The sequence below is a fragment of the Manduca sexta genome, chromosome 11 (genome assembly GCF_014839805.1).
Source record: "Manduca sexta isolate Smith_Timp_Sample1 chromosome 11, JHU_Msex_v1.0, whole genome shotgun sequence".
Taxonomy (NCBI): Eukaryota; Metazoa; Arthropoda; class Insecta; order Lepidoptera; family Sphingidae; genus Manduca; species Manduca sexta.
The window spans coordinates 3,145,594-3,157,810 of NC_051125.1; the positions used below are offsets into that span (position 1 = coordinate 3,145,594).

At 33.9% G+C, this 12,217-nt stretch overlaps 1 protein-coding gene across 8 annotated transcripts in view; it reads right to left on the reverse strand.

Annotated features, from left to right (window-relative positions):
• LOC115452964 (uncharacterized protein CG43867) overlaps positions 1-12,217 on the reverse strand; it is a 341,602-nt gene that overhangs the window by 20,743 nt on the left and 308,642 nt on the right. For 4 of the 8 annotated variants that reach the window (XM_037437426.1, XM_037437430.1, XM_037437427.1 and 1 more), the window contains exons 6-12: positions 7,060-7,155; positions 5,809-5,997; positions 4,885-5,004; positions 2,617-2,790; positions 1,967-2,066; positions 1,394-1,575; positions 379-504 (exon numbers count right to left, since the gene is read on the reverse strand). In XM_037437426.1, coding sequence (XP_037293323.1) covers positions 379-504; positions 1,394-1,575; positions 1,967-2,066; positions 2,617-2,790; positions 4,885-5,004; positions 5,809-5,997; positions 7,060-7,155 — 987 coding nt within the window. Of the gene's footprint in view, positions 1-378; positions 505-1,393; positions 1,576-1,966; positions 2,067-2,616; positions 2,791-4,884; positions 5,005-5,808; positions 5,998-6,516; positions 6,729-7,059; positions 7,156-8,787; positions 8,973-12,217 lie in introns of those variants that run through there. The other 4 variants (XM_037437431.1, XM_037437432.1, XM_037437428.1 and 1 more) reach the window with 4 other exon arrangements.

Here is a 12,217-nt window from a genome sequence, read left to right on the forward strand (position 1 = left end):
TATGAGACTGAAAACAAATATGAGTTTGGGGAAATTTGTGAGCTTAACACTTTAGAACGGGCCTGAATTTATGTATTCATAATTTAATTAATAATATGATATAAATATGTACCATTTTTCCTAAACTCTTCAGATATTCGATATAGGAAGGATGATATTATTAAAACTTACGCGACACATATTAACTTAGTCGAAAACAACACGGTTTTACTCACGTTTAAAAAGTAGTCGGAATCGCCGACCAATTTCGACCTATTAAGTAGGTCATCCTCAGGGGCGAGTGCTAAGAGGACGTCGCGTCGCGGAGGCCTCTCGATCACTGAGCAGTGAGTAAAACCGTGTTGTTTTGGACTATAGGAAGGATGTATCTGTACTTACCCCTTTAACAGTGGCGTAGACGGGCACGGATATGTCTTGGTAGCTGGTGGACTCGTGCATGGGCCGCGGGCACGGCGGCGGACTCAGCTCCTCCTCCACTGACTGCTGCAACCCGTCGTCTGCCACCTTCACCGAAGATAACATATTATAAGTCGATATTGTAGGTAATATTAACTTTGGTACCACATACTCAAAAAAAAAATAATTGGAATTTTCAGGCTCATGAATAACTCACAAGTTTGAACTTCAATTTAAATATTTAAATCATGATGATCTCTGCAATGCAAAGTGTCGTACTTATTTAAACTATGTCGAAAAAAATGATGCGCTTCAATGTTTTATCGCAAAATACATTGACATAAATTTCGTAAGACATTTCGTAATGTTGATAAGAAGATATTATGTTATATACCATATTACTTTCCTTATTGGTTTGTGTCATAATGGTTGTAAACAGAAAGTAATAAATATCTATAATCTATCACAATATAAATTTCGACTGGCTGGTTGCTATAATGGTCTCAGTCAAGCTTGATTAGAAAATATCTACCGAAAATAAATTATTAAAATTAATAAATTAGAGTAGTGTTTTTATATGCTTAGTTTGATTAGTTTATTATTCTCGTTGAATTTTTTTATTGGTTTGTATCACATGACGAGCTTGCCTGGTAGTGAGTGATACATCGCCCATAAACAGTAGAAACACCATCCAACACCTTGAATTACAAAGTATTGTTTGGCATTCCAATGCGCTCGCCATCCCGAGACATGAGATGCTATGTCTCATTATGTCCAGTAGTTACACTGACTACAACATCCTTCAAACCAACAACAGTGACTACACTGCTTGGCGGCAGAAATATATTATTTTTGTGTATGTAGTTCCAGGGTACAGAATGTGTTTATGTGGTGCCGTGTCGGTGGTGGTGACCTGGGGCGGCAGAAATATATTTTTGGGAGTGTATGTAGCCCCAGGGTATAGGCTGTGTGGTGGATGTGTGCATGTGGTGGTGACCTGGTATATCTTGGCCTCCCAGCTGGGGAAGCGGTGCAGCGGCGGCGTGGGCGGGCGCGGCGCGTCGGACGCGCACGAGTCCGCCGACGAGCCGCCGCGCGACGCGCCCTGCACCACCACGCACGCGCCCCCGCCCACCCCCGCGCCGCCCGCGCCCGGCGGCTGCCATGCTGGCGTACGCTCTGTCATAAAGTTTTCTCTTATTTATTTATTTGAACAGCCAACAAAACATACACCTTACATATTTTTTTTTTAACAATTCAGTAAGTAATTGCTGCAGTGTTGTTTTAATTACAGACTGTAATAATTCTCAACGAGGAATTTCGATGACAGATTTTTATTAAAACCTAGAAAAAGTTAATTAAATTTCCGTTTTATCGGCACGTTCAGCAATGAATATAGAATGCATGATCAATAATTATTCCATTCATACTTTGACTAACAAAACTCTGCATGGCATTGTACTAAACAATGTCACCATACCCACAAATACACTTCATATATAAGAAATAACCTAGTAAAATCAGCAATAAAAAAAATTAACACAAATAAGCCAAAACGGATAACACTCACCTCTACTGGGCGTGTAAATCTCCGCGTAGTCGTGTGTGGTGTCACCATCTGTAGATGTGTTTGGCGTGGTCGGTAACACCACTAAGTTCTCTACAGCGGTCTGAAATGCATAAAAAATAGGCGAAATTGTAAAGTCTCATGCATTCAAGAAATCAAAATCTACATGAAAAAGATATATTGATACGTTAGAGATATGGATATGTCACTAATAGCCATCGCTCATGGTCATTTACAGAGTTTAGATGAATTATTTTAGTAATATAGCTTTCTAAAACGAACAGTAAAATATTACAATCGTATTAAATAATTTGACGATAAACAATATCAACCAGCGAAAATTACCCCAATTAAAAATATATTATAATATTTACCCCGGTGACGTAATTGTATTATGGTACGATTGCAGTGCTGAGGTCTCAGGTTTGATCCCGGATTGGGCAGTGATGTTGGGTTTATCTAATAAGTATGGAATTCGTGTCCGATATGGCGATAGGCTCGCTCTATCACATCATAGGACGGAATACAAACGACGAAAACTACCCTTGTTTTCGCCGTCATCAGTTACACCTATGCCTACCCCTTCGAGGATAAAAGAGGTGAGTGTGTGTATAAAAAAAAAACATCGGCCCATTAATTTCCAACCAACTTACAGCCAAATCATCAGCCAACAAGCTGGCTGTAGTCCTCTCGTCCATGGTGCGATTCATTGTGTTCAACGCGGCCGTGTTGGCACCGCTGTTCGCTAGGTTGGTAGTGCCGATCGACAGGTTGCGCCTGTGCCGCACCGGCGTACTGTAGTGCGGCTCCGACGAATTTATCGGCAACTGGAAAGGTCGGGTGTATTAACAATGTAAACTCAGCAGTAATCATTAAACCAAGCTATCATCGATCTTTAGAAAAAAGAAGACGACAGTCAATATATGTCACTTGAATATTATCGAGCTATAGACAGAGATATAATACTAGACAATGAATATTCCACGAGAAAGAGAAAATCGGTGTTGTAGACCGACATCTCTGTCCTTCATAAACATTTAGTGATTAGTGAAGTTTATCATTGACATGCTGATTTTCTTTCTATAGCTTGATGTTTCTACCTATGCTATACTTATACTTAAAAAAACTAAAATAGCTCATTATTTACATAGCGTATGAATATTTTTGTCTCTTTAAATTTAAATATATCTTCTAGCCCAAAAAGGTATTTTATATAATGAATATGACTATGTGTATTCTACACACAGAGACCATTAAAGAAGATTCTGTGAATTATAATTCTTCTTAAATTTCTAGTAAATTTACCCCAAAAGGGTAATATATTTTACTTAGTTTCAACACCCTTTATTATTTTCTGGTGTCTCCATACTTGATCCGTAGCCAGTAACATGATATAATTTATGGGGTAAGTCCCTACCATTTGGGGTAGAGTTACATGTTACGATAAATGTGGTCCGAAATTATAAGCACATATTTCAAAACATTAGTAAAAGAATTTAAAGACAGCAATCTTGCTTTAAAACAAAATAATATAGTCATAATTAAAATTAAATTAAGTTAAAATTTAAGTTTACACTCATTATTAAAATATTTATGAATGAGATGTCAAAATGTGCCAAATTAAGTCATGTAACAAATTAATATGTAGTTATATGTTCTTAATAAGAACATATAACTACATATTAATTAAGAACTTCTTATTGAGAATTAAAAAAAATGTATGATAATTATATGGACTGTCGAGCAGTCCAATTAAATTGGTAACAATAATGAATACTACTAAAACACGCATTGAATAATTTAAAATTATTTACAATTATTTTACTAAAACAGTGCAACTGAAATAAATTTCGTGAATGCTAGCTAAAAAATATTTACAGCCCTAATCACGACAACACAGAAAATAATTTATATAATATAGCCTAAGCAATAAAAGCTGTTCTCCATGTAGACCTAGTCCTATATCATATCGAGACATACATAGGTGGTGGTACTATATATTTAATATTCGCCCAGATAGCGACCACCATACATACACAAGGTGTTAAAACCCGCCATAGTGGCCCAAGTAGTGTGTCGCGTTCCGGGATTAGCCTGTGTATATCCAGTTACAACAGTTCGATATAATGGTGTTAACTGTCGTGGGTTAATCAACTTTCTTCAGTCGACATTCTATTGGACTACACTCCATTTACCATCAGGTGCAGTTGGGCCACTTTGACATGGCCTCATAAAAAAAATATACATTACATATTTATTATCATACAAAAGTGATGATAAGCAAACAAAAATATGCAATGCTGTACATGTTATCTTTACGGTATGTAATAAAGTGACCATTAACCCGGAGAAGTATTGTAGTTTAATGTCTTATTGGATTCATCAGCACATCAGTGAGCTTTTCATTACAGTAATTTTTATAAAAAAATTGACTGAAGTATGGTTTTACAGCATCCCTAAAAAATGCATTAAACTAATAGAATTACAGAATAAGCTACAACTAACAATCAAGTTATTAAGATCAATAGACCCATATATAACAGCCTCGGTCAGCTTTTTAACCAACAAAGAATGTATATTTTATTGCTATATTTTGCTGATTGAAATAGGTAAAAAAATACTTTGTAGTTGTAAGTATCATAATATGACAATTTACAATTAAGATAACTACATAATGTACAAATTAACATAATACCCAGTCTGCCAATGTGGTAGCATTTTACCTATTTGATTCAGCAAAAATATCACATGAATTGAAATTGCAAGTCTAGCTCAACTCAATAGCAGCTGAACAAAACTGATATGTTAGTTATGCAACTTAACAGTTACTTCAGTGAACCTAAAAGCAAAGGTCTATTAGAGTGCGTTGAACATAAATGTGCCAAAATAAACATCTAGCGCTATAAGAGCTTATGCTCTACCTGGGGCCCCTCGAGACTCTCTGAGCGACGCCTGTTGGTCGCTATCAAGCTTGTGGTGGTCCGAGAGGGGCCGTCATCTGTCCTCACTTCAAGGGAGAGACTCGCACGAGTCGGTAGGAACTGGGGAGTCAACCAATTATGTATACAACTTACCGGAATAGTTTGAAAGTAGTAATTTTTGTTTGGATAATAAATAATATTGTGTAAATAATATTGTTTCAATATCAAGAAAACACTAGGTATTTAATATTTCAATTTAGATTTCTTTTTCTAATTGCCAATGAGATAATTTTTATCAGTAATTACAAGCATTGGGTATTTGATATTTGAATTTAGATCTCTTATAATTGCCGATTTAGATCATTTGTATTAGTAATTGCATTAAAAACTTTTAAAATTTGGTTACCATTTCAGACCTTTCAGTTATTAAATGGTTAAAGTAGCATGAACAGCTTACAAAGCTTAGTTATTATACTGCCAAATGATATGATATTGGCATGGCTTGAAGTTAAAATGTCATTCTTATGGCTTATGCAATATGTTTTAAAAGGATTATGAATTCATGAGCTTGACTACACAAAGCATTATATCATGTATGATATTAGTTAGTAGGTGTATTGAAACTATATTTTTTATAATACAGTATCTGAAACCAAGCTAGTAAATCCAATTTCATATTTCATACTATTTTATTTTATCAGTGACTTTATTATTAAAATAAATATTTACTGAAATTATAAATGTATTTAAAAAAACTAGAATACAAATATAAGTACCTAGTTCATTTAGTTTACCTAAACTGTTATAGAAACTTGGAGATATCTATTCCTTTATAGGTTTTTTACATATACCATATGATACATATTCTTGTGCTTTATCAACCAAACTGTCACTCTAATATCAACTTATTTCTAATATACTTACAGTACAATTCCTGCTGCCCTGCGCAGCTATGTGGTTTCTCAGTAGTTCAAGCTGCTGATTGCAACGGTCGTTCTGCTCTCTCAGCAGTTGATTCTGCTGCTCAAGTTCCCGAAGCTTGTTGGTCACCCACTCTTTAATGCGGGCGGCCTTGGCTTCCACCTGCTTCGCGTCCTGGAGTCTTAGATGTTTCTGGAAAAATAACGGAGATTGTGCAGATTTGAGTACATTGTGGTTTGTACTAAGTCAAAGGCATTAGAAGAGTGAAAACTAGTGTGGTATTTTTAGTAAATAAGATTTGTAGTCGTGTGTACTGGTCGTTGTTTGTCGAATTTGTACTATAGCTAAAATTTAAAAATCGAACATAAATTCAGTTACAAGTTATAGAACTCTTTGTTTACATTCATACCGTTCTTTTTAGTAAGGACTAGCGACCCGCCCCGGCTTCGCCCGGGTGCAATGCTGTCTATTTAATGGATATTATTATACATATAAACCTTCCTCTTGAATCACTCTATCTATTAAAAAAAACCGCATCAAAATCCGTTGAGTAGTTTTAAAGATTTAAGCACACATAGGGACAGAGAAAGCGACTTTGTTTTATACTATGTAGTGATGAAACAAAAAGACATATTTTCCGAGGAATTTCAGGAAATTGAATTCGTTAGGTATATGAAATTTAGAAAAAAAAATGATATTTTATTCAATTACCTGCATGTTGTTAGTCTTCAACGTTACTTGTTTATCAACACTTTTTGATTAGTTTCGCTAACGAAATATTCTTTCACTTAATTTCAATAGCAAATACATTTAAACAAGAGTGTAATTAAAACACAAAATAATATTTTTCCATTCATAATGAACATAAAACTTTCTAATTCATAAATATTAAAACAAGCGTCCGTATACCATTTCTAAGGTCCGATTAGACGTCAACTTGACGTTCAAAATTCTAAACAAACAAAAAATGGTTCGGGTCCGTTCAAAAACAAATAAGTACATAGACTTTGTAAACACTCGTGATGTCAGCGAATTCATTCCCAAAAAAAATATTTTTCACATTTTCAATTAAAGAAAATTTCATATATTATAAACTAACATTTGTTTTATTTGAAATACTTAGGTAGGTATGTAGTTCGAAAAGCTTTTTATAAACATATCTTAGTACCTACGTAAGTGCTTCTACCTGCAGATAACAAAATGATTTTATATGAAATCGAGGATAAGTACCTACAAAGCCAGGAAATTGATTACCTGTTCTTCTATCTGGCCCTCTAGCCGCGAGATAGCTTTGGGAGCGCCGTCAGCGCCCGCCGGCCACTCGCAAAGCCGCTGCTCCATGGCGCGGACCTTTAACAATGAGAACATAAAAATTCAAGTAAACTGTTACGATATATAAACACGTTGCATGCTGTATGTAATTTTCTGTTTAGATTTAAAAAATGAAGGTAAGACGATTTTGACAATCGGAAGCCGATAAGTAAGATATTTAGTAACATCTAAGTACCGACTTTTAAAATAGGTATTTTACGAAAAATAACAAAGCCCCGTAAACCTGACACCTTAGTTCCCGAAATGAAAACATTAACAAAAGCATCAACCAAATCTCCCTCTACACATCCAATCCGCCCAATCCATTTGTCGATACTTTGCATTCCCGCATTAATTTCTACGCACGAGCTAACAACACGCACAGCTCACCGGCTTATATTTAAGCCGTGCAATAAAACTAACCACAATACGCAGTGGTGTAACAAAGCCGCCCAGTGACCGCAGGATTTGATACCGGTGTGTCGCAATCCAGATGCCGGGTGGATGCGATGACAACGCTAGTACCCACCTAACCGCATTGTTTATTGCTGCGTTGGTTGCGTAACAGGGCAATCGTCTCGACTTAGATAGTTTGATTCTAAAATATTTAATCTTTTTTGTGTCTTTTGAGCAGCTTATATTTCGGTAAGTATTTTATTATGTATTGATATAGTATTCAAGGAATAAATAGTATGAAACATATTAAATATCAATAAGGTAAATCTATATATATAAAACAAAGACGGGTTTGTTACAACACTTATAACTCGAGATCTGCTGAACCAATTTTCATGGTTATTGATTCGTTGGATTTGTCTCCGCCCCGAATAGCAGAATACATCTTAAAAACAATGAAAACTCGATATGTGTAATAATACTTAATCATTTCAATAAATGCTCATTTTTGTTTATTACATGTCAAACAGAGATGTCAAACATTTGTTGTCCAATCCTGTCAAATACTGTAACAAAATGTCTCGAAAGTTTAGGTACTGTTATATTTGTTTGTTTTAGACATTAATTTGTGTAAATTATTTATTAATTATTAATTTTTTTAGAATAAAAAACCATACGCATGTTAGCTGTAAATGGTAAGAGAGGGAAAGGAATAGGGTAGAGGAGAGAGGGACCATCTCGAATAGAAGTGTATAGACAAATCGAGAAAAATCTGAAATAGCTCGGAATAATACCTAAGATTTATTCTACAGGTTAACAAAAGTGTAAATGTCTTTTTATAGGTTGTCTATGATTTTTCTTGATAAGCTATTGTCTATGTCTCGAAAGTTCAGGCACTGTTATGAAATAATCCGAGTGTATCCCAATCAGCACAACATAGTTTTCAATCATTTTTTTTCTGACATGTGTTTGAAGTACTTAATTATTATTATTTTTAAAATTTTTATTCTCATTCTGTATATATTCATCGTCGTTCTTCATTCATCATAATAAAATACTTTTATATTTCTATTATTTTGTATCATTGTATTACGTTCATCAAAGCCTAAATTAGTTCAGCTAAAAGGTATCACGACACTCATTGACTGTTAGGCGGTACAAAGTTCGACGGGTCAGCTAGTACTTTATAAAAATATGTTTATGTAAATACACTCATAAAATGTTATTCTAATGGGTATTAAACAGACATGACATGAAATCCATATCTATACTTACACTCGTCCACGTACAAATTAATTAACAGCATTTCGACGGCTTCGAACTCACTGTATTTTAATCATCACTGATCACTATGTCATCACATTACAGTCTATAATCCACTAACAACGTCCATGTAGGTGCATGGTTTCCGGCAATAAACACGTGAGATGAACTTTAATGTTCTAAATAAGTCCGTTGACCCTAGCTTTTTAATTGAAATTTTATGTTTGAAGTAAATTTTACACGTTCGGAAATAGATACGTGTCTGTGTCTAGTTGAATTTCCTTTGCCTTTTATTTGATTACAGTCATTTTAAATAAGCAAACTAATTATTAGTGGCATAAAATTACTACTTATTTCAGGAAGCCTCCGATTGTCCACATACTTAAAAGTCAATAAAACCTAAATACGCATTACGAAATTATATTTCATTTAATTATTACCTGTATACAGTAAAATAATTATTAACTAATAACTCTTTGATTAAGATGTGTTATCCAACTACATGTTCTATTAAAAAAAGTCTATGCAAAAGCCTATGAATAATCAACTGAAAAGCGTTAAAACATTTAAAACTAATACTACATTCGTCTTTAACTTCGAAAGAGTTTTTAAACTTCCTCTTGTAACGAAATTAAACAATACAACATCCATCTAAAACCCGGAAAACCGAAATTTCGCATTCACGAAACGAATTAAATCTATCATACAAACATTTCAGTAGAACAAAGGAAGGTAACCGAGTTGAGGATACAACCAAGAATAGCTCGCATTAATCACTGGAGCGGTAATTTGCCTGACTCACGACAGAAGGGGACGCCGCGCTATCGGGAACTTTCTAAATCTGGCAACACTCGGAGTAAGAAAAATAAGCAATGGACACTTAGCGGCAACACTGAGGTGTTAAGTAAAATATACTGCATAACTTATGTTTAAGTCATTTGGGTTTCGGATTCGTTGGTTACCGGACTTAAATGGAAAATGCCATATCGACCTAAATAGCCAAAAAAAGATTTTTTTGTTGCCTTAGTAAGTAAACGAGCAAGCGGTCCGCCGGTGAGCAGCACCCGTCCCCAATGAACTAAAACAATGCCAAAGGCACAGCCAAGCCGGTGCCTACCGAGCTTTTATCTACAAGTTAAATATGTCTCATTTCTTTTTTGTTTTTAAGTAATACATTATCAAGACAAGTTTTCCAAAGAGCAACTAAAGTTACAAGATTTTCTACAACTAACGCTGAATATATCCAGATCATTCGCTCGATTAGAGTTATGGCGCAAGATTTTGATTTCCATCTATCTACCTAAAGATTACCCTATGCTGCTTCATTGCACTTCATGTAGAGTAGATATCTAGTTAAATTAAAATTAAAACATATTAAATGAACAAGGAATAAATCCGTAGGTGACATTATATTAATATCAAATCCTATTAAAATTTAAAATGCAGTCTTTTAGACAGACAAGTTCAAAACAAAACTTACTGTAATGAAGCTAATGAAAGGATTAATCTGCGAGTTATTTAAAGTTACAACGAGTAATACACATTCCGACACGTCAGTTCATTGCCAAGCTAAGTCCAATATACGACAATTAATTGTTTCAATGCAAACTTCCATGTTGTTCCGAGATTGAGTGTTAACTGTTAACTCCGTAATGACTTTGTTAACAATAGCCTAAAAAGTGTAAAATTAAATTAGATATGTCTGATTAAAGTTTAGTTTTTATCTTTTTTTAAATATTAAAGATTTCAGAGATATAGTTAATTTATTGTAAATTAAAGGTAATAATGGACGTGAAGAAATACTGTATGTCGAAGAATACGATATTTCTAATATGGCTTAATCACAAATAAATAGATTTCACCAGCTTTCGAATTTATTTTGTACTGTTGTGTAACCCTGTTTTATTCTAGATTATACCTGGAATATTGTACATATTTACCCAAATAATAATATCTAGTTTCATATTTTGAAACATGAAACTCATAGTTTTCATTATTTCCAATCCCTATCGTATACCTACTTTGACATTACATAGTCGTAGCCGTATACATGCCTAGTTGAAGTCACTGTCTAGATCGAAATATGAGTCATATAAAAGTTGGAAACACTCCACGGAATAGCTTGCGTATCGATCAAATAATTTGTGCGTACAAACACGAACATAAATATATTCCACATTCTCTTTGATGTATAGCGTTCCAACAATATTTATTTTTAAATTTAGAATGTATTGTTTACATAATATGTCAAACCGCCATTTTTAAAATGGCGAATATAAATATTTTTCAATGGTTTGTGATGTATAAACTATATCAATTCTATGATTCGATCTATAAGTAAAATCAACAACTAATGATGGAAATAGCAATGAATATTTGGATATTAGTCGCTTAGTGTCTTTACTGTGAGATTTATGTTTTAAAAATAAATTTTCACTAAAAGCAACCGTAAGCGTCACCGGATGTGGTCGGTTTCTTTTATTTAAGTATGTGGCTTTATGGAATGTAAACTGAAGTCTACCAATAATGGTCCATTAATGTCTCTTAATATTAAAATAATATTTAGATTCTACTAAATTTAAGTGTTGTAGATAAATAGTTTCGTCGTAGTCGATAGATAATTTAACATTGCGTTAACAGAATGAACATTTACTAGTTCTTATCTCTGCAAAGATTGTGTCAAAAATCATTCATGAATAACAAATATTAGCGGCTATAATCGCAGTTTTAGTTTTCTACTCTTTGATCATTTTGTAGTTTATTTTGAATATCGCATTTGCCTGAGTGTATTTCTAACTAAAAACATGATGTTGGCGTTACATCGAATTCTTTTAGATCAGTAGTAGTAGCATTAGAGCAAGTAAAATTAGAAATTCTTTTAATTAATATTTATTTTGGTCGAAACCTAGTATTTTTTTACACCTTCGGTTCGTATAACATATTGTAAACTGACATTTTTAAGAATATAAGTATGTAGTTTCAGTAATATCAAAATGACCCTGTATATGTCTTGCACGAATTATTCAGCATATCTACAGCAGTAAAGTAATAATAATAAACATCAAACCAGCATGATGCCCTTTCAATTTCCTTTAAAATATGCTGTACGTATTACATAACAAATACATTCGTGTAAAAATCTTGCCCCTTTCTCATTAGGAGCAAGTTTTGTCACATTTTCGTTACTACACTACCAAACCTAACACATACCAAAGAAGCATATTTCCACTACTTTTATACCGAGTAATTACAATTTTCCATACAAAATAGTTTATATTATGCTCTCACGAACCCATTAATAAAGTTTTCAACTACGTTTCCCGACTAAGAGGCGTAAATGTAAAAATGGCGTGATTCAAAAAGAAGTTCAGCACTTTAAAAATAACAAATTACGTCGGTACCCAACCAAGCATCCGCCGTGTGTAATAAAAACTCTGGAACA